We start from the raw sequence: 21,747 nt of genomic DNA on the forward strand, positions 1-21,747 counted from the left end.
AGTAGGATAAGATTTAATCATCTTCTGATGACAGAATATATTCAATAGTTCAATTGGACATTACCTAAATTTAAAACCACATTTTATTTTTCTTTACAGTCAAAAGTTGTGTGGCTGCTTAGTAAGACCCACCAGATCACATCTAAGAAATTAAACATGAATTTGCATGATGCACAATCAATATGCATCAAGTATGCACCAAGGAAGAAGGCCAAGAATGTGTTGTTTTCTATTACTCTGTCTCTGCTATGCTGACCGTGGAAGCGTTTGCAGTATTCTTCTACTCATCTCTCAGATTGCAGCACAGGATGTTGTGAAATTATAAAAGAGAATTGAGTTCACAACGTTCATTCCTGGTGGAGGTGTGGCCTGTGTTTAATATCATTATGTATGTGAGTGGGATTATAACAAACATAACAAGCCTCTTCTAACAGTCGTGCTGACATGGCCATGCATCATTGAACCGTTAATTGTGCGTGTGATTCCCCAGAGCTCTGCTGTTTACATGTTCATTTATGGTGTGTGTATGACAATGAGAGAGAGGGCTTTGGCACTAGCTGGTGTAATTCTTTCTGAAAAATGTCTGTATATTGTCTAACTAATTGGCGCTCTGTCTGAATATCACAGGAGTCATCGGACAGCAGTAATGCCACGGTGGAGGACGAGGAAATGAAAGGTAAGACTCCACTATCAGCATTTTTACCACAAGGTTTTGTTCTGACAGGCTGCGACAATCTGAAAGTTGTTTGTAATCTGAATAGGAATGATTATGTAATACTGTATGTAGTTTGAAATCTGATTTTTGTTGGTACATTCAGGGTGTCATCTTTCTGCAATGACATCTGTTTTTTTACAGTGCGTATCTTCATATTGAGCTGATACGAAAGGGATTGTTCACCCAAAAGTGGAAATTCTGTATTAAACAATTAAAATGAATAATTATTTTCTCATCTTTGTGTTGTTCCATTACTGTATGATTCTCTTCCAAAACACAAAAGAAGAGATTTTAAAGGATGTTTAAAGTGTTTTTCCATGCAGTGAAGGTCAGTGGGATCCAAAACAACACTGAACCCCATTGACTGCCATTGCATAGGGCGAAAGAAAGTGCACGGAAAGTTTGAGTTGCACGGAAGTCTTGGCAAGACACAAGGGCAAGTAAATAAAGGAGTCTTCATATTTGGGTGTACAATCACTTTAAGTATTTTTTTATGCCAAGCAATATACAGTTGATGAGAGATGTTGACTACTGTCAAAGTCATATTTTACATAGTTACAAAGCAAACTGTCAGTCCTAAATATTCATATTCATATTTGGGGAAACGAGTCAGATTTTTTTGCACTACCATTTAAAAGTTTGGAATCTTTTTTTTATGGAAATGTTTTTTAATTCAGCAATGATGAATTAAATTGATCAAAAGTGACAATAACAAAATTTTCAGTATACAAAAAGCTTTGTATTTCAAATGAATGCTGTTCTTTTGAACTTTATAGTAATTGAGAAAAAAGAGTTTTGTCAAAAATATTAAGCAGTCCATTTGTTTTCAATGTTTTTTTTAATTGAATAGAAATTATTAAAATGATTTCTGAAGGATCATGTGACACTGAAGACTTAATGGCTGCTAAAAAGTCAGCTTTTAATCACAAGAACAATTTGCATTTTAAAATATATTCAAATGAAACAGTTCTTTTAAATTGTAATAACATTTCACAATACTACTGGTTTACCTGTATTTGTAACCAAATAAATGCAGCTTTGGAGAGCATTAGAGAATTCTTACAAAAAAAAAAAATTAAGATCTCACTGACCTCAAACTTTTTAAATGGTAGTGTGTATGAAAATTATAAACAAAGTCTATAAACATTTCATATTCACATCATGGTCCGTTAATATTAAACTGCTGTATTTAGTGAGATGTTTTTATCGTGAGCTCATTCAGTGCTCACTTCTGTGTTCTGGGTTGGTGTCACTCCTACTTTCGGCGTCTGTGTCAGCTCTCTCTCTGCCCCAGAACAAGGCAAGGGCACCTTGTGCTATAATTAAGCTCAGTGGGAAACAGAGACCCTGGCTATTTCAGAGCATGTGTGCGAGGGTGCGTATGAGCAGAAAACTTGCCGCCAAATTTCTGGGCAGACAGCGTGCATGACAGGAGCGTGATGTCTTGTTTTCGCGATCACACAAAAGAGACGGTGAGAAGGGTGTGTGTGTGTATGTGTTACTTCTAGGTGCTGTTGGGAAATATCTGGCTGCAATAGTTGAGTGATGAATTATGGCACAGCTGTGAGAGGTTAGCGTTATAACATCTATGCTAGCTTGACTAAAGCACTTGAATAGAGGCAGGTTATAAGGACTTTACATGAATATTTTCAAGCTTTGAATATGCTTTTGATAATCATGTTGATTTCTGCAACCTGCTAACATGATTTTTATGGTCCTGTTTGAATAGTCCAGTATTGATTTGATATGGTAAAGCATTCTATTTTGTTGTGTTTTATTGTATTATGTTTCATTATATTTACTGTACTGTTTGATTAAGTTTTGGTTGTCATCTTTTGCTTCGTTCCTGTTGATGGTACTACAAGCAGATTTCATGCGCTGCAGAAAATAGCTGGTAGAACTTGCGAAATAAAACATTTAGAGATGTATATGCTTAAAACTAATGAAAAAATCTGCAAGTGGAACAAGACAAAAAAAATAGTTATATTGTAGATAGATTCTCTGAAAGCAAGTGTTTAGAATGTGTCCAGTTTTGCTTCTCTTATACTTGTCTTGTTTTAAAGGAATACTTCATACGAAAATGAAAGTGTCTTGTAACCAAAATTCATTATGTCAGACCTACTTGGGCATAGAACTTTCGGTTTTGGGTGACATATTCCATTAAGAATCTTTCATGTAAACATAGAATTTTTGGATCGCATATCATTCATCGGTCTCATATACTGCAGTAACACTTAGCTGGAATCACCACACTTCACATGAAGGCATCTCGCTCCTCCGGCCTTTTCTAGGCTTGAGAATGGCTGCAGAAACCCTGTTGATGTCAGTATGCTTTCTGTGTCCCATCTCTCTCTCTGTGCGATGCTGGGGGGCGTGTCACAGGAAAGCTTGTAGATAACAGTTCAGTTCAGTCAAACCCCAGCACCCAGCCTGACTCCGCCCACACACCTCCAGGCCCCTCCCCCGCTCTCTTCAGTAAGTGCCTTCTGACTGCCGTGACCTCATTCACCATCCCGTAATCCCCTTTTGCACGTGTGTGATGTAGATCAACACTAAAATTTGTAAAGTTATGCCACCAAATGAGAGGCATCAGTGAAGTTTGTGGTTGTAATTTGTGTTCTAATAATTAAATGGATACCTTAATGTTTTTAATCCAATCTAATCGTTTTCTGTGTCCTAAGTGTTTAACCATTTTCAGGTGTTTTTTCCAGATTATTTAGATGGATAATTGTTTAAAAATGTTTCAATTGCCATCATTTACTCGCCTTACTTTTCAAGTTCTTCCAAGCGTGTATGAGTTTCTTTTCCTCTAAGGGTAGTGTTTACACAAAATGCCCAATTTCAACTTAAAACTTGTTTTGTCCATTCATTTACACAAGTTTATCAGTTTTTAGCTTATGGTTATTGTATAAACATACCCTGAAAAATAAATTAGATATTATAAATATATATGTAATGTGTGTGTACATCTATATATAGATATTTCTTAATTTCTGAAAGTCTCTTATTTTCAGCAATACTTTAGTGTTCCATGATCCTTTAGAGATCATTCTGATAAGCTGAATTGTTGCTCATTTCTTATTCAGAATTTTTTGATGAATAGAAAATAGAAATCCATGATTACAAATTACCTTTAAAGGGAAAGTTCACCCAAAAGTGTAAATTCAGTCATTAATTACTCACCCTCGTGTCATTCCAAACCCTTAAGACGTTTGTTCATCTTCGGAACACAACTTAAGATATTTTTGATGAAATCCGAGAGCTTTCTGAAAATAAGACTTTTTTTTGTGTGTGTGTGTGTGTCTAAAGAAAATAAAAATAATAACTTTATTCAGCTATTTATTTTCTTCCATGTCAGTCTCCGCCACACATTCACGAGAGTTCCACTACGTTGCTATCTATGCAGGGTTGGAAAGCTCTCGGATTTCATAAAAAATACTTTTTATTTGTGTTCCGAAGATGAATGAAAGTCTTACAGGTTTGGAACGACATGAGGGTGAGTAATTAATGGCAGAATTTTCAATTTTGAGTGAACTATCCCTTTAACTTTTGAACGGTAATGTATATTTAATTTATATATTTAGAAAAATACCACATAACTCCATTTAATCATTTGCTATGTTCTTATGGTAGCTTTGTGTAAAAAGGCTGAAATTATTTACCAATAAATCTTATTTCTTTTGCAGTTTAGATACCCCAAAATCATTGAATTGTTTACAATGATAAAATACACATTTTTGGTATAACTGTTCCTTTAATGCCACTGCTATTCCTGTTGCGCTCCTTTTCTAAGCTCAACTCCTCTGTTATTTCTGTCCTGCCCTGTCTGGGCCCACAGCTGCCACTAAGTTCACTGATCTATTGGGTGTGGTACGTCGGGGCTCGGTGCCCACATCTGATGTTGAGGGTGGAAGCACGATCACTCCAGCTGTTGTTTCTGCCCCCTCCACTCCTCAGACCCCCAGCATTCCCATACAGAGTAAGTCTCAGATGGACCAGTAGACAGAGGGCTCATTCAGGAGAAGCTGCTGACTCGTGTTTATTACAAACTTGTCACTCACAGAATATTTGATTCGCCATGTTTTCTCCTAGTAGCTAGTTGTTTATCTCTTTTTTTTTTCTGTCATCTGCCTTTCGTCAATTATGTATCCAGTGTCACGTTTGACTGACCTAGTGAGCAGTGTGCGCAGACCTACAGCCCCTCAAACAGACAGTGAGCCGTCAGCAGCAAGCAGAGCCCTTACTGCCCCAGTATCTGTCCCGTCACACCCCTCCCCTTCCCCTGCCCAACCGTCCTCCAGCCCCCTGCCGTCAGCACATTGTGAGTATGTGGTGTCAGTGTCTGTGCTGGCATTACTGGCACAGCAGCATGAGTTTTTGAATTCCTGGGAGTATAAAAAGGCAGTGGTGATGCTACCGGTCTAACATGCATACAGTGTGGATTTCTTGAGTGCTTTAATCGCTTTGCTGTGTACACCTGGGAGTAGCATGTGTCGTTTCTCAAATGCATCATCTGTGACCACTTTTGTATTATGAAGAGGAGATTGTCTCTATTGCAGGCTTTTACAGCATATACACAACAAGACTTGAAGGTTTTACATATATATGTCTCTTATGGCTTCCAGTAGGGATGGGCGATATACCAGTAGAAACAATTAAGTAGGAGAGTTTTGTCAGCCGGTAGAGTATTTATTTATTTTTTTAAATGCATGTCTTTGCAAGCATCCTCGTAATCCACATCCACAGTAATTAAAGTGTTAAATCAAAGCAAACAACTGACAAAAGAAAATGTGCAACAGTATATTGGATCCGGCAGCTCTTAAAGTGACAGCAGTCTAATATTCCTGCTTTCTGTCATTTGTGTTGATCAAACAACAAAATAGATAAAATCTCCCACTGCTCTCGACTAAATCACTTTTGTAACTTTAACAATAAGAAATATATATTTAATTTACCCGGTGAATAATAAGCATTTCTTATTTATTTGTTTGACTGTAGTTCATTTTTTGTCCGATTGCTTGTAATTAGTTTCTTTTTTAATTGCTGACTGTTTCCTTGTCTTCAGTGTGCTTGATCTATTTTTTTTTTTTTATGTAAAGAATTTTTGGTAAGTATTTTTTTTTTGTGTGTCTGTTATTGGTACTAGTGACAAGAATTATGACATTTCTATGGTGTCATAAAAACCTTATTTAAAGCAAAAACAACTATATTGTGTGATTTATCATTACCTTGAAATAAAATTACTTGTATAGTGAATTTGGTCATATCGCCCACCCTTACCTTTCAAGGCTGCAATTATTAGATCACAAAAACAGGAAAAACAATAATATTGTGAAATATTACATTTTTAAGAATATATCTAATCCAAGTTATTTTCACTGCATTGGCAAAGCTTACTGTTCAGCAGCCAATTCTTTTTTCTTGTTAAATATGTAAAATATGTAAATCCAAAATAAAAATTATTACATATTGAAATAATCTAAACAAACCATTTGTGATTTGGACCACCTGGTTTTACAGAGGATTATTGCATTGTGTCGTCTGTAGAGATTGAGTTGTAATTTCACCTTCAGTTATTTGAGTCCTGTGACTAACAGAGTTGGAAAGGAAGTGCTGTGTGTGTGTGTGTGTGTGTGTGTGTGAGAGAGAGAGAGAGAGAGCATGGACTGTACAGTAGGTGGCTGAAATACATTAGGGCGGATGTTCAAACATCTTTTTTTCTGTCTTGTTTAACACATTAGAAATGAGTCTGCTGAATAAAATAGAGTGAACCTGTGGAATATTTTGCTGTGTTTTAAAGGAGATGACTTTGGTTACCCATAATGCTCCTTCTACGCATACTATTACAAGATAAGTTGGCTCCTGTTAACACTTGACCTCCTCTTTCTACAGCACGCAAACAGGAGATCATCAAAATCACGGAGCAGCTTATTGAGGCCATCAACAATGGCGACTTCGAAGCCTATGCGTAAGTGTATTTTCAACTTTATTTACCCACGGTTGACTGTAAACGAGATGGCACTGAAACAACGATTTTAATTCTTTCCAGTAAAATCTGCGACCCTGGACTCACCTGCTTTGAACCTGAGGCCTTGGGAAACCTGGTGGAGGGGATGGACTTCCACAGATTTTACTTTGAGAACTGTAAGTATAGTCTGACTACTCTTCACTGCTATAATGTCGGTCATGATGTCTGTTCGTTAAAGTGTGGCCATTTCTCACACTGCCATAGTGCTGTCTAAGAACAGTAAGCCCATCCACACCACCATCCTCAACCCTCACGTGCACCTGATTGGAGAGGAGGCCGCCTGCATCGCCTACATCCGCCTCACGCAATATGTGGATGGGCAGGGCCGGCCGCGCAGTAGCCAATCAGAAGAGACGAGGGTGTGGCATCGTCGCGACTCCAAATGGCAGAATGTGCATTTCCACTGTTCGGGAGCTCCAGCCGCCCCTCTACAGTGAAGGTACATCCTCGTACAGATGGATATAATGTGATTTAATGCTAGAGTCTTTTCCATGTGCCTTAACCAAATTTATAAAATTTGAAAATTTAAAAAATGAAAATATACAATATTGCTGTTTTTACCATATTTTAGACCAAGTTTATGCAGTGTTGGTAAGCATTTTATAAAACAAATAGAAAATTGTAGCCGTTCCAAGCTTTTGAATAGTAGTGTATATAGAGAGACCGGGGCTAGTTGTCTCGCTTTCTAGGGCAGTTTCGTTTATTGAAGTCATTTTCTGTGTCTTAAAATCTTGGCTACATTTAACACACATTGACCTGTAGATTCTGGTTTTTAACAGTGACTTTTGGAAATGTGGAAATATGAAATGCTATCTATCATATCTTTGTTTATATTTAGGTATGTTTACTTTAAAAGTAAATTATAATGAGTCATAAAAATGTGTTAAATTTGTAAACGAATCTGAAAGACGTGACTTGAAATATGATATCAGATTTTTTAATTGGAAGTTACAATGAGAGAGAAAAGAAACATTTTGGTCTTTTAGCCCTTGTGACAATTTCACTATAAAAACACTTTTTGAAGTTGTAAATAGATTGTTGGAGTATGTCTTTCTACTTCAAAATCTTCAGTATTTATTTTGTAATTAATTGTGAAATAAACTAGCAATTTCTAAATTAAAATAGTTTCTAAACCCCCTTTTTTTTCCGTGTAGCCTTTGTCTGCTCATTGCACATTCTTAAACAAATGTTGTCATTGTTGTTGTATAAAAAAAAGTGATGAGACACAGCTAACAATCTTTTCTTTCCTCAGGTTGAGCACATTGTAGCCACATCTATCAAGAGCGCCCAGCCACAAATGGAGAGTGCAAGAGTGAAAGAGAGAGAGGGAGGGAGGGGGGAAGTTGGAGAGCGGGAGGAAGGAAAGAGAGCCCAGTGATGGGTGGCTGTGAGTCTGCAGCGCCTGACCCTCCCACACTGGGCCCCGCCCCCTCACCTGTCAATCACCTCACCTGCCAATCACTTTTGTGCATCGTCTTTTGTCTTACCTTCAACTTTACCCCCTCTCTCCCTCCCTCCCAGACACGTCCCTGTATCTTTACACCCGTGCAGAGACTCTTTGTTGTGCACATGTGCTGTGTGGATTTGGACAGTCTTTGATTAGTACGGATAATAAGGCCTCAGCAAGTCGTCTGTGAAAAGCCATGCTTTCCGTCGCACCTTCCCAGTGTGAATAATGTTACACTGATTCGCCGTCCTCACTTACAGTGTGTAGATTTTCAAGATAATTGTTGTTATTATTATTATTATGATTAATATTGTTCTTACTGTTGTTATTAGTATTAAATACAAAGGCAATTGTACGTGTTACTTACACAATTCACGTTCTGGATGCCAATGATTTGTAATTTATGCCTTTTGTTTTTCTCGAAACATTTTTCGGAGAGCATGAATTTTTCTGTATATCCAAAGCGGCCTCGGTGATGTAGAGAAATAGAGGCCGCCGTTCATGTACAGGCTTCTCAATGTGATTCACATCCAACCGACGCGTCTGTCCATGTGTTTAAACGTTAGTGGACGTATGTTGGTATGTGTGACTGTTTTGGGGCAGATTCTACCAGAGCCTGAGTAAGAACGACGATGTGACATTCGGGGTCTTCCAGCTTTAATCGTTAGTTCACGCATAATTAGTGCAGATTGGGAAAAACTCTGCAGATTTTCTGTCAGTTGGCGCACTTTGTATTGGATGAACTCTTTGTTCTGGAAAGCCACAATTGTTCTTTATATGTGACACCAGTTGCAACGTTAGTATTAGATATTAGTGTTGCACTTTTTTTTTTTTCATTTGTACCAATGGTGTTTGGAAGTGCCCATACATTTGGACTGACTGAATCAAACTAAAATCCATACCTGATCTGAACAAACAGTAGGTTTACCAGATGACCTCCTCATTGATGCGTTTTCTCAGAGTATGGAAAGATGTGGACATCCAGTGAAATTAGAGGAGTTTGAAAAAAAACAACAACTGTTGTATCTCTACGCTAGTCATATTGGAGATTTAAAATCATCAGAGGCCGTTAAAGAGCAGCTGATTGGAATAACTTAAGAAATTCATTTAAAAATGAAGATTTTAGTGATTTTTTTTTTAACTGAAAGATTGAAATTGTTGCTCTTTTGCTTTTTTTGTTATATTTTCGCGCCTTATGTTATTGACTTATCACTATTACTCATTCTATTTTTGAGAGTTTATATATATTTTGTTTTTCGTCTTTGTGCGAGACTTTTAAGGAGAGTGAAAAATTTGATACCCTGGATCCTTTTTAAAGTGTGTTTACCCTTTGGATGGGCAAAGTGCAAGGTGTGTGAAAACTTTTGAAGAATGAAGAGGTTTAAAATCGGCAGCAATAGTTTTATATTTCAGAAGATGGTGAGATGATGTAGTTTTTAAGTATACGTCACACCTCGTGCAACTCAATGCTGATTTCAGTCTACTTTTGAAGGGTTGATAATTGTGGTGAACTGATGTGTCAGTGTGACATCATCGCCGGGTCATGTGACTTATTTTATTGATCTTATATATTGATTGTGTCCTCAGGTTGTATTAATTTATTTGATTGTATTATTGCAAGTTCTTACATGCTTCTTAAGTTTGTGTGCATTGCACACTTTGATGTTTGAACACGCTAGCTTTGAGTTACGTCATATCGATGATGACTACTGATCTTTTGTTGTTATTATTTTGAAAGAAAACGTCCAAAGCGCCACTCATACAGATAAAAAGATGCAATCTTTTAAAATCCAATCAAAATATTTCTCTGAAACAAAGCGACCCCGCGATGCACGTGTTTGTGTGTGTGTGCTCCGGTGTTCTGCTTCTGTTACAGTTGTGTCTCATTCTTAAATGATTTATTTCATTCAAAACTTCACCTGTGTTTATATAAGTCATCAGAGTTCCATGCCTGTCCGCTCCCTAATAAAATAAAATAAAAATAAAAGACAAAATCTCAAAAAAAAAAAAACAGCATGTAAAAAGTGTACTGTTCTCTGTGTTTAGCGACAAAAATAAACATGTTAACGAGTGAAAGTGCACCTCACTATTAAAACAGGACACACAGCATTGAAACTGCAGTTTACTTGCATTTCAGCTGGAATTTCTTTGCATGACAGTCACTTGAACACTAGGTTTGGTGGTGTTTATCTTTTTGATTTCATTTTTTTCTATTGAATGCTGGTTTACCTAAACCTTTCTATTATCTGTTTTACCAGCTTTGTTAAGTGCATATATATAATATTTTTGTCCCAAAATGATGCTGACAATGGCAGTGTAAATGACGAAGACTATAGCTACGAAATATCAATGATATTAAAATTATGGAAATGGTGATATTTCAATGGCATGCTTTTGTATTAAGCTCATTGTTGTCAATGCAGGGTGACTGATATTTATATTAACGCCTATAAGATTACTCATTAGTATGAGACTGCTTGACTTCAGAGAAGCACTTGCAATATTAGCTAAATATGCATGGGTTTAAAAAAATATTTTTGGGCAAAATTTTTATCGGCAGTGACATAGTTCTGCTCTTTGTGCTTAGCGGATATTCACCAAACCAGAATGGCCAATAAAACCGTGGATTGTTTCTGACTTCTGTCTTTTATGACTAACTTAACAATTACAGCTCGGTAGATCCAGAGCATTTCTTCCTGCACAGTCTTTTAGCATAGGACTGTTTCCGTTTCACTCGTCATATAATTTCTCTGATTGGAAACAGTACTGGATAGTTTCTCTGAAGTTGAGTTTTCTCACAGTAGCCCTCTGTTAGTTTTGTTTTCTGTATAAGATAATATACTCTTTGATTTCTGATGATTCTTACTCTTGTTATTGCTCTGTTCTCAAACATGCGCTGTGTATTCCCTGACTTAAGCAAATGTGTTTAAAAGATATAAATAAATGAGATGATTTAAATACTGAAGAATTGTGTGCACATGCTTTCAAAATTGTCAAGCGATATTTTTTTTTCTTGTAAGTTTTTTCTATTGCTAAAGAGTTGGGAATTACTTCAAATAATGCAGACTGGTGGCTTATACCATCAATCAACAACCTCGTAGCTCACAGTAGGTCTATTTTAACATATTAAAAATCAATTCCCCTTAAAATTAATGGGATTTTTACTTCCTTAAACTTACTGGAAGGTCAGTTTTAAAAAACAGTTTTTAAAAAAAGTTTAAAAACAGGCCTGCAGAAGTCATGGAAATAAGTAAAATCATATTTTTATCATGCTTTGATCTTTTGTGTTGTGTTGGGGTAAAAATCATCATGTCAGCGAGTATGTTGGTACAAGTCTATCCATTGAGGCTTTTAGAGGAGACATTTGTGCACTACTAAGTGAACTGTAATGCAAGCAAAAATTGCTTTAATCACTTTATCTTTATTTTTCATTAGCATTTAAAATGCATGTTAATGAAAACTTAATTTGCATTTATAAATAGCCACCCTCAATCCATTAAATGGATTTTGCAGTGACCTATTTACATTCTTCACTAATTAAAGTATTTAACAAAAACATGGGCATTTCAATACTGCATGTCAAAAAACAAGTCAATCATCATTAAATAAATTACACACAGCGCATACAACTTACACAAAACTCTAAACAGTGTCATAAAAATCACATTCTTACAAACCAGAAACTAACATGGCTTTCTATGAATAACAAGAATCAGTCTTCTTATCAAACATGCAAACAAAAAGCACTGTATACTGTTATCAGGCCAGTTTAACTAGTCTCTCGCTGGCCTCCCAGAGTTTTTTTGCTACTCCAGAATCTCTAGCGAAGGCTCTAAGCTGAGCCGGCTGGCAGTCAGTGAAATATCCTCCATTGTGCTCGAGCACCTCGTCTGATACGGCGCAGTAGACCACCGTCTGCGCCCCAGCCTCACACGAAACAAAAAACATGAACATCACCACCTGCACAAGGATCCGGAACAAAACCGAGAAATGACAGATCCAGTTACTCTGAACGTAACCTGAATGAGACAAAAGACACAAGATGAACGTCACAATAATCAGTTCACACAATCACAGGTTTTTGCTAAGTTAAAGATCACTACTATTACTGCTCAGACTTAAGCAACAGCAGAGCAACCGTTTCCACTGTTGTAAGAGTGAGAAACCCTGCCTATATTTTCTATCTCACCAGGGTGAACGGCGTACGCGGTCACTCCTTTCCCCTCCAGCATGCGAGCGAGCTCATGTGTGAAGTAAATGTTGGCCAGCTTGCTGCGGCAGTAGGTGAAGAATGGAAACAGGTTGTAGTTGAGATCTTGGAAGTCCAGCTTCTGGTACTTGTAGCTGGAGCAGGTGAGATTGATCACTCTGCTCGGTGAACTCTCTTTCAGCCGCGGGAGAAGGAGGTTGGTCAGTAAGAAGTGGCCAAGGTGGTTCACACCAAAGCACATGGAGAAATCATCATCTGTCCAGTCAAGGACGCTGGGCATGCCTGAGGGGGAAAAAACGGCAATAAGAAAGAAACATTTCTTCTTTTGTATTTTTGCTGTTTAAACTTTTTGTAGAAATCAGGATACATTGGCATTCATAGTTGGAGTAAATAAGATTTTTTTTTTAAATCAACTATTTCAACAAGGCAGTTTAAATTGATAAAAATGATAGCAAAGACATTTACAATATTCCAAAAACACTCTCTCACACTCTCTCTGATTTTTTTATTTAAATTAAATCAAATGTGTAACTCATTTTAATTACTTTTATGTACTTTACTAAATTTTTACTGAATCTTATTTTTTACTTCTTTATTTTACACTAATTTATTTACTCATTGATATTAACACAAAAGTAAAAATGCATTACTTTTTTTTTTTTTTACAATTTTTTGTTACTTTTTTTTACGGAGTAACAGTATTGTAATGCATTACTTTTAAGAGTACTGGTAACATTTTAATTAAACCCTTAAGTACTGTATAATGCATTATAAAGGTATTCATAAAGTGTGCTGTAATGCATTATATCTTTTCATAAATAATTATTACCAAAGTGAAAATGCAATACAATATGAAAGTGTGCTTTAATGCATTACACTTTATAAAGGTGAAGGAAGTGTAATGTATTATAACTGTTTACAAATAGTCATGAGATCATACATTGCATTATAAGGTGCATTACAAACCATAATTCATGCATTAAGACTACTTTTGTAATGTGTTATTTATAAAGGCTTTAGGTGAAGTGTTACCAAACAATGTATTCACTGACATCCCGGCCCAGGTGACTAATAGTAACACAAAAGTAACATAATGGATTACTTTCTTTAAAAAGAAACAACGCAATTAGTTATTTTTTATACAGAGTAACACAATATTGTAATTTTTAAAAGTACTGGTAACACTTTACTTAAAGCCTTTACGTATAATGCATTATAAAGGTATTCATAAAGTGTGCTGTATTGCATTATATATTTTCATAAATAATTATTATTAAGTTAAATAATTACATTAAGTTAAAATGCAATACAATATGAAAGTGTGCTTTAATGCATTATACTTTATAAAGGTGAAGAAAGTGTAATGTATTATAACTGTGTTTACAAATAGTCATGAGATCATACATTGCATTATAAGGTGCATTACAAACCATAATTCATGAATTAAGACTACTTTTGTAATGCATTATTTATAAAGGCTTTAGGTGGAGTGTTACCAAACTAGCAATGCCTCGAGGATCCCTAGACCCAATTTAGAAAACCCCAGGTTTAGATCATCAATTGCCACCCGGATATCAATCCTCACCTGCATTATTGATCAGAATATCCAGCCGCTTCTCCTTTTGTAAGAAGGTTTTGCTGAACTCTCTTATAGACCTCATGTTGGCCAGGTCTACCTCCATATACAGCACATTCATATTGTGGCTCCTGGCTTTGATCTCTCGAACGGCTTTCCTGGCTTTCTCCTCATCCCTGCAGGCGATGATCACACGAGCTCCTCGCAAAGCCAGCAACACAGCCGTCTCCTTCCCGATCCCAGTGTTCCCACCTGAAACATACAGTGGCCATGAATGAGAATAAAAGAGGCTCTTGAAAGCAGAGGAGCTTTCCACTTCTCAAACACACAACAGTAGCAATGACCTTCCTATGAAGGTTACTCCAGAACAACACAATTCAACTGATTTCACTTTAGATGATGGTTTGGCTTTTAATATGCAAGGAAACATGTATTAATGCAAATGAAAACACAATCTGAATTATTTGTATGACCTGAGGCCTGTTTCATAAAATAAGTTTACCAAATAACCCATGCTTATTTTTAGTTAGTCTGGTTGATTTTGGACAGAATCATCTGACAATAAGTCAGACTTACTGAAATAAATTGATAATTGTGGTGAACTGATGTGTCAGTGTGACATCATCGCCGGGTCATGTGACTTATTTTCATTGATCTTATATATTGATTGTGTCCTCAGGTTGTATTAATTTATTTGATTATATTATTGCAAGTTCTTACATGCTTTTTAAGTTACTGAAATTTGTTAACTTGTTTTATGAAACAGGCCTGTAGTTATATACAAGGAAATACGTATTGATATTAATACAAATGAAAACGTTACTCTTACATAGTCGGATATATGAAGCCAAATGTACTCACTTACCAGTTATAAGCACCGTTTTTCCATCTAACCTCTTCACATCCATACAATACCTTCTCCGTTTCAGCCATTTCAATATCAAAAAGCACAAAAGTGCGGAAAATATAATGTAAAACAGGTACATGATCTGTTAGCTAAGCCAGCATAAGACAACCCGAGTTTTTGAAAGAAAAACGCAACATTAAATTAAACTATTGCCGCTTTTTAGCTCACACCTTTAGCCCATTCAGAGGGGAAACATTGCAGGTGATTGTTCATACGGATTCAAAGACTGTTCATTTTAAAAACGCATTGCAGCATCAGAGACTGTGTTTACAGACTGATACTGTAGCCATTAGCCACGGGACGTACGTTAGATTACCATACAGCCGCGCCGGTAGAGGCGCTGGAGGGGCGCTGATCATGAATGTGACACTGTAGAGTGAGATCGTGGTTACACATGGAGCTGTGTAAACTGAGCTGACAAGTCTTGAAGCTCGCTAATATGACGATTTTAAATTTTTCCTCGGGACAAGCTGATGCTGTTCTGAAATCTGTCGCTTCAGAAGATCAAATCTCATGTGATGTCAAAGACACGCTCAGGAAGTTCTTGCAGAAGCTGACAGAAAATGCCAGGTAACTTAGTGTGTAGAGAGGTGCATGCAGCAACATTTTAGTGTTAACAAGTAACTGTTACATGCTGTTTTGTTATTATACTATTACATTTTTTTTTAATGCACTTTAATTTGAGTCGGGATGAGTAGCCCATTAAGCTTGCTTTGGATTTCTTTGTACAAGCTCTACATTTGTGATGTTTGTGAATTATGATTGCATTGTATTCTTTATTTACTGTTATTTATATTATGTGTATACCTTATTTTAATTCTTTTTATAGATTATATTGTATATTTCGTTTTCTTATCATTACTTCTGTTGTGTATGTAAACATAATCATGCCACTAATGTACTTGAAATTGAAAACTGAAAATACTACAAGCAATATAACTTACTGTAATTACAAGAAATGCTATTTATGAAATTAGCTTTTAAATATATAAATAAAATGTAATTTAACGCAGTGCATTAATTTGGACGTGTTAAGTGTCAACAAATCTAGAAAGAGAGTGAAAACTATTTTAAGAAGTTATTTCTAGTCCACGGGACTGAAAAACACCCTTATATTGTTTGTGAATGAGAGATGGTGATTTATTGACAGGAGCGCAGGCAAACGGAGCAGGGAGCGCTCACTGGATGAGGCTTCACAGATCCTGCAGAAGATCCCAAAAGAAGCACTTGGTTCCTTAAAGCCTGCTGCTCTTCATCAGTTTGTTCGGCTTGTTTTGGCCTTACAGTTAGAGGCAGTGACTTCTTCATCCACTTGCCGCAAATTAGACCAAGTAACTTTCACCTTTACTTCTACATTGCCATCATTTTTTTGTTCCATATTGTTGGTTTCCCTTAAAAAAAAACACCTTCTTAACTCTGTTTTACAGATGCTGCAGGTCTTAGCTGAAATAAACTACTCCATAGTCTTTGAGGAAGTTAAACAATATCTGCTGAACCTTTTGCACCAAAAACAGGTAATATGACAGTGCAAAAAAAAATCGAAATATTGAGAAAATCACCTTTAAAGTTATCCAAATGAAGTTCTATGGAATGCATATTACGAATCAAAAATTAAGCTTTTATGTATTTATTATGGTAGGAAATGTACAAAATGTCTTCATGGAACATGATCTTTACTTAATATCCTAGTGGTTTTTGGCATAAAATAAAAATATATAATTTTGGCCCCAAAAAAGGGGTTTAATTTTTATTTTATTATATTTTTTGGCTATTGCTAAAAATATACCCCAGCGACTTAAGACTGGTTTTATATATATATATATATATATATATATATATATATATATATATATATATATATATATATATATATATATATATATATATAACAAATATTAGAGCATATAAATGTATTTCTGGCCATGTTTTAATTTGGATCAATTTAAAAAAATTAGGTTTATTTTATTTTTTTTGCAGGTGTTTTCATTGAAAGATCTTCAGATAGGTGTGTGTGCATCAATTTGTTACTACTTTACAGACATCTGTAGTCATGTCTGTTGTGTTGTAATAGTTGTGGCGTGTGTCCTTTGGCAGTCTGTATGTTCTTGGAGGACAGCACTTTGGGACGAGAGGTTCTCAAAGCAGAATGTAGGACTCTGCTTAATAAAGTCGCCGAGCTGATTCCTGCTGTTTTGTCAGATGAAGCAACCAGAAATGGGCCACTGTGCTATCAGACTGTCAAGGTGAAAATCTAGTTATTGATTAAACAACAGCTGACGTGAATCTGCATCCTCACAGATCTTGTTGTGTTGTTCTCAGATCTGTTTGCAGGTGTTTCAGCTGCTGCCTGGTCAGGTGACCCTGATGGTCTACTGTAAGGAAAGTGCAAATATGAGTTTGAGAGATATTTTGGAGTTCCTGATGAGAGTTATCTTGGGAGAGGTTGGTGCTCATGGTCAAAACGGTGTGTTTGGAAAAAACTCAAATGATTGTATTTAGCAGTCTAATTTTGTGTCATTTAATGGTGTTTCTCAGGTTTCTAGCAGAGATACACGGTTGTTGGCTGGCACTGCGGTTGCAATGCTGCTCACCACAGCGACAGACAGTCAGTGTGCAGCATCAGCTGCCTGGAGTCTGCTGCAAATCACCAAACACAGGTCATCTACCATTTTTAATTGCACTTAAAGAGATAGTTCACCCAAAAATGAAAATTCTGTTATTACTCACCTCATGTAATTCCTAACCGATTACACCTTTGTTTATCATTGGAACACAAATAAAGATATTTTTGATAAAATCTGAAAGCTTTCTGACCCTGCATAGACAGCAACACAACTACCACGTTCAAGACCCCAAAAGATAGTAAAGACATTGTTAAAATAGTCCATGCGACATCAGTGGTTCAAACGTAATTTTATGAAGCTACGAGAATACTTTTTGTGCAAAGAATTCAAACAATTTTCTTACCTTCCGTGTCAGTCTTCAGTGTGCGTTCACAAAAAGTATTTTCTTAGTTTTGTTACAGTACTGTTGAACCACTAATGTCACATGGACTATTTCAGGGTTCGTTTGGGTGATTTCATCAAAAATACCTAAATTTGTTGTACTGAAGATGAGCAAAGGTCTTATGGGTTTGGAACAATGTGTGTGTGTGTGTGTGTGTCTATATATATATATATATATATATATATATATATATATATATATATATATATAATTTATTCCTTTAAAGACAAAGTTTAAATTAAAATTGCATTTACTTATTTTTATTTACAGTTTTAATATTTTTCTTTCTCTCTTTTTCATTTGATCTGATATTCTGATTTGTTGCTGAAAAACATTTCATATTACCAGTGTTGAAAATGTTTGTGTTGCTTTTGATAAATAGAAAGCTACATTCTTTTCTTTATCTATAATGTACAATAGTTGACAGTTGCCAGTCTTTATAATATGTGTATTTTGTATGTCTCAGAACGGCTGGAGACTGACGGTAGGTGAGCTCCAGGTGGACTGTCGTCCGAGGCATCAGGACGGAGTGGACAGACTGGCTGTATGCAGGGGGTTGTTAACTTGCTGCAGAAAGGACATTCTTGTCAGTCACCACAGCAAACAAGGGGTACGCACGCAGAGCATAGACTGCTTTTTCTAAGATAGATCCAAAGTGGAACATATAATTACTTTTTTCTTTCTTTTGTTTTATCAGACTTGTCTTCTCCTGAATGGGTTGTTCCCCTTCATCTCAGCTCTCTGTGAAGAAAAGCTGGACTGTCATTACCATGTTTTTCAAGGTAAAAGCTATCTATCCTTCATGCGTCGTTCTGCAGATTGCTGGGTCTGTGCATGACTGCAGTGACTAAAGTTGTATGCATATGTGTTTTTGTAGTGTTTACTATTTGGCTGAAGAAGCTGAGAGAGTGTCTCAGTGAGGTTTGGGAAGTTTACTGGTGCTCCTTAGATTCAGACCTCCAGCAGCACCTCACACAAATCATCTGGAGCAATGCAGAGAGCCCGGTAAGACAGAATACAGGCTAGAATATAAAAAATATTCTTTTTGTATATACTTGGGTATGTGTGTTTGACCACTAAGTATGGAGTAAAGATGGCTCTTCTACTTGGGCTGTGTTTTAAAAATCCCTAGCAGTTTGTACAGGAAAGAACCACCTGTACTCATACTGTAAGAAAATGTTTTTGTACCTGCACCACCTGTACTTTCTTGTACTTTCTTGTAGTTGGGTGGTGTTGCAGAGGTGGCATGCAGTGCTTTCTGGTCTGTTTATGGAGATCTATGACAAGGATTGTCTGCACTTTGAGAAGACCGAATAAAAGACTTTATGTGGAATTATTGAACAGAATATCAGAACTGCCTTGGGAATCCAAAGCAAAGTATTTACCGCTTACTGCAATTCTGCCATATGCAGGAACAGACAAGGTAAGAAGAGTGACCAGACACCCTTGTACTGTACTTTCTATCTCATTTTTTGTTTTTGTTTTATGTATTAATACTATAAATGTTATTAGTAATAATACAATATGAATATTATCAATAATATTGTATGCATAACTAATGAATACATTTATTGTTTGAAGAATTTTATCAAGAATTCTAAGAATGTATATTAATATAAATTATAGCATATATTTATTTAATATAAATGTAAAAATAAAAGCAATAATTTAAAATGATAAAATAGTTGAATAGTTGAATTTTTATGTAAATACTACATGATTTGGAAATCAAGAAAGCTTTATTTTTAGCTTTTTGAGAACCTTATTAGCATCAGTTCATTATAAAAGTCATTTTAAATAAATGTAAAATAAAATATAGTTTCTCCTCTTAAAAGGTTTTGGAACTGTATCCAGCTCTTCCTTCTCACATCCTAAAGTGCCTCTCCACCAATCATCTTTCCCCATACGCCTCAGAAGTCTACAAATCCCTGCTTCAGGAACAGAAACACGAGCTTATTAAAAATGCATCCCAAGAAGCTCCACCCACTGAACAAGACTCGGCCAATCAATGGGCTCGACGGTGGCAACCAGTCGTTCTGGAGGCTTTGACTTCAGAATTAACTCTTATTCAATATAACGCCTCCAGCCATCTTCTGCCCTCAACACTACGAATATTTCCAGGTGCTGTTAACACTCTGTTGTCAGCTCTGGACCCCTGCGGTTTCCCGACACCTTCACGCATGGGCCTGTGTCATGAGAGCCCAGCGGGCCACAAGTGGACGTTCCCCTTGGAGCGTGGACAGCCCCCATGCTCTTAAGACTCTCCATATTGCCCTCTCCTCTTTGGATGACAGCATCCGGCTTGCAGCTCTGAACCTCATCTGCTGCAGTCCAAAGACCAAAGAAGCCCCATCACAAGTGGAGTATTGCGCTCTGAGAGACTTCCTCCCGCCTCAATCTCAACAGCGACTCGTCACCTTTCCGCCAGCACCTTCAGGCAGCGCTGAGAAAGTTCTTGGTGAGAATAAGAGACAGTTGCATGGCAAGCATCAAAGGCCATAATGGTAAAAAAGGGCTCACGGAGAAAGAGGAGGCGGAGCTTAAACAAGGAGTCGGTGAGGATGAAAAAGCATGTTATATATTTTTGCAGTTGATTACAACATTGTTTTAAAGGTGCACAAGTAATATTTTTATTTTCTTTTGCTGTCACTCCAATACACCAATACAATGATAGTCTTTGACTACTGATATCTATTGGCATGAATGCACATTTTTAGTGCCGTTGTCGAAGTTTAGAAGAGCAGGGTTCCCATACATTGATTTATTTGTAATTAATATCAACACTGACTGTCACAAATAGATTTTCCAAAAGCATTGCACTTTCAAAATCAAAACGCGGCACAAGTGTTTTTATATAAATCTTTTTTTTGGAGGGAACAGATTGTCTTATGAAAAGGTTTGATGTAATTTTTCCTATGAAGCCTGATAAAGTAACTTCAAGAGCACAGCACTGTTTTAATACAGCCATTAACGGGGAAACTGCTGTTTCTGCCGCTCTTAAAGCACCTCCTGCTGGCAGACAAAGAATGTGCACTTTCAGTATGCCCATCTTCTGTTTTATATTTACATTATATACATATATATTTCCCCAGGGGAAGTGATGACACACATAGAGTGTAAGTCTGTGGAAAACACAGATAAGTGTATTAATAATAATCCACATTATTGTAAAATTTTAATATATGAAGCGTTTGAATCAGTAGAACATAATGAAATGGCTTTATTGGTAAGATCATATGGGGTTTTTTCATGATATTTTCCCTAGAGTTTGTTGACTGGCTCTTCCAGCTGTCATTGGTCTATTTGACTCCTGACAGCAGTTACCAGAGGAAGAAGACTGTTCTGCTCCTGCTGTCTGCAGTGCTGGAAACATGTACAGACACCTGGAGTCCTGACAGAAAGAAGGGACAACCGCCTGGTAATAAAACAACACTTACAAAAGCATGCCACGGTTATGTTTTTTGGGCATGCACTGTGGTTGTCACATGGTATCCGTTGAATAACCTTGGAATATATTATGAATTGTCGTTTTTTGTTTTTTTCTTTAACTTCATATTGATTATTTTATGTTCCTTGCTAAATATAATAAAATGATATCAGAGATTGATTTTTTTTTTTTTGTAGCCAATATGTCTACTCTTATAAACTGGGCTAAAGAGAGAGGAAAGTGGGATTTCTTTCTCAAAGTCAAAGATGCTTGTTCTGATTGGCTGTTTGGAGGATTCAACCAATGAGGTAAAACTAAATGAATAGACAATACTGTTCAAAAGCGTGGGGTCAGTAAAATTGTTTAAAGAAACTGATACTTTTATTCACCAAGAATGAATTCAAAGGTGGTTGTAAAGACATTTAATAAGA

The 21,747-nt window shown here is 36.4% G+C and overlaps 3 protein-coding genes and 2 long non-coding RNA genes across 9 annotated transcripts in view; 4 read left to right on the forward strand and 1 right to left on the reverse strand.

Moving 5' to 3' along the window:
• Positions 1-10,477, forward strand: part of LOC113048934 (calcium/calmodulin-dependent protein kinase type II subunit beta-like) — a 45,008-nt gene extending 34,531 nt beyond the window's left edge. For 4 of the 5 annotated variants that reach the window (XM_026210909.1, XM_026210908.1, XM_026210907.1 and 1 more), the window contains 8 exons: positions 628-676; positions 3,098-3,190; positions 4,554-4,694; positions 4,869-5,036; positions 6,608-6,683; positions 6,765-6,859; positions 6,948-7,182; positions 7,996-10,477. In XM_026210909.1, the coding sequence (XP_026066694.1) occupies positions 628-676; positions 3,098-3,190; positions 4,554-4,694; positions 4,869-5,036; positions 6,608-6,683; positions 6,765-6,859; positions 6,948-7,180 (855 nt within the window). In that variant the 3' untranslated portion in view covers positions 7,181-7,182; positions 7,996-10,477. The remainder of the gene's footprint in view (positions 1-627; positions 677-3,097; positions 3,191-4,553; positions 4,695-4,868; positions 5,037-6,607; positions 6,684-6,764; positions 6,860-6,947; positions 7,183-7,995) is intronic. The other variant, XM_026210911.1, reaches the window with a different exon arrangement.
• Positions 10,478-11,591: 1,114 nt separating this feature from the next.
• On the reverse strand, positions 11,592-15,203 carry LOC113048935 (retinol dehydrogenase 11). Its single transcript, XM_026210912.1, has 4 exons — positions 14,842-15,203; positions 13,986-14,228; positions 12,380-12,682; positions 11,592-12,209 (listed from the first exon to the last, which is right to left on the reverse strand). The coding sequence occupies exons 1-4, from the start codon at positions 14,960-14,962 to the stop codon at positions 11,950-11,952; spliced, it is 927 nt and encodes a 308-aa protein (XP_026066697.1). The 5' UTR covers positions 14,963-15,203; the 3' UTR covers positions 11,592-11,949.
• A 42-nt stretch (positions 15,204-15,245) lies between these two features.
• On the forward strand, positions 15,246-17,568 carry LOC113049932 (uncharacterized). Its single transcript, XM_026212677.1, has 7 exons — positions 15,246-15,453; positions 16,034-16,214; positions 16,311-16,397; positions 16,861-16,888; positions 16,978-17,126; positions 17,203-17,325; positions 17,419-17,568. Exons 1-7 carry the CDS (start codon positions 15,323-15,325, stop codon positions 17,566-17,568), a joined length of 849 nt encoding a protein of 282 aa, XP_026068462.1. The 5' UTR covers positions 15,246-15,322.
• Positions 17,569-18,359: 791 nt separating this feature from the next.
• LOC113048939 (uncharacterized) lies at positions 18,360-18,845 on the forward strand. The gene is made up of 3 exons (XR_003276553.1): positions 18,360-18,499; positions 18,587-18,671; positions 18,767-18,845. It is a non-coding gene; the product is annotated as an uncharacterized LOC113048939 (long non-coding RNA).
• A 357-nt stretch (positions 18,846-19,202) lies between these two features.
• Positions 19,203-21,568, forward strand: LOC113048938 (uncharacterized). The gene is made up of 4 exons (XR_003276552.1): positions 19,203-19,312; positions 19,725-20,444; positions 21,155-21,307; positions 21,514-21,568. It is a non-coding gene; the product is annotated as an uncharacterized LOC113048938 (long non-coding RNA).
• The last annotated feature ends 179 nt before the right edge of the window (positions 21,569-21,747 follow it).

Source organism: Carassius auratus, chromosome 30, assembly GCF_003368295.1.
Source record: "Carassius auratus strain Wakin chromosome 30, ASM336829v1, whole genome shotgun sequence".
Taxonomy (NCBI): domain Eukaryota; kingdom Metazoa; phylum Chordata; class Actinopteri; order Cypriniformes; family Cyprinidae; genus Carassius; species Carassius auratus.

What these genes read in the sequence shown, in the direction of transcription:
- LOC113049932 (XM_026212677.1), top strand. Translation starts at nt 15,323, where the DNA reads ATGACGATTTTAAATTTTTCCTCGGGACAAGCTGATGCTGTTCTGAAA. An exon ending in CTTGCCGCAAATTAGACCAA is followed by an intron (nt 16,215 to 16,310) that starts GTAACTTTCACC and finishes TCTGTTTTACAG; the next exon opens with ATGCTGCAGGTCTTAGCTGA. An exon ending in ATTGAAAGATCTTCAGATAG is followed by an intron (nt 16,889 to 16,977) that starts GTGTGTGTGCAT and finishes GTCCTTTGGCAG; the next exon opens with TCTGTATGTTCTTGGAGGAC.
- LOC113048935 (XM_026210912.1), bottom strand. Translation starts at nt 14,962, where the DNA reads ATGTACCTGTTTTACATTATATTTTCCGCACTTTTGTGCTTTTTGATA. An exon ending in AAAAACGGTGCTTATAACTG is followed by an intron (nt 14,229 to 14,841) that starts GTAAGTGAGTAC and finishes TGTATGTTTCAG; the next exon opens with GTGGGAACACTGGGATCGGG. An exon ending in CGCGTACGCCGTTCACCCTG is followed by an intron (nt 12,210 to 12,379) that starts GTGAGATAGAAA and finishes TGTCTCATTCAG; the next exon opens with GTTACGTTCAGAGTAACTGG.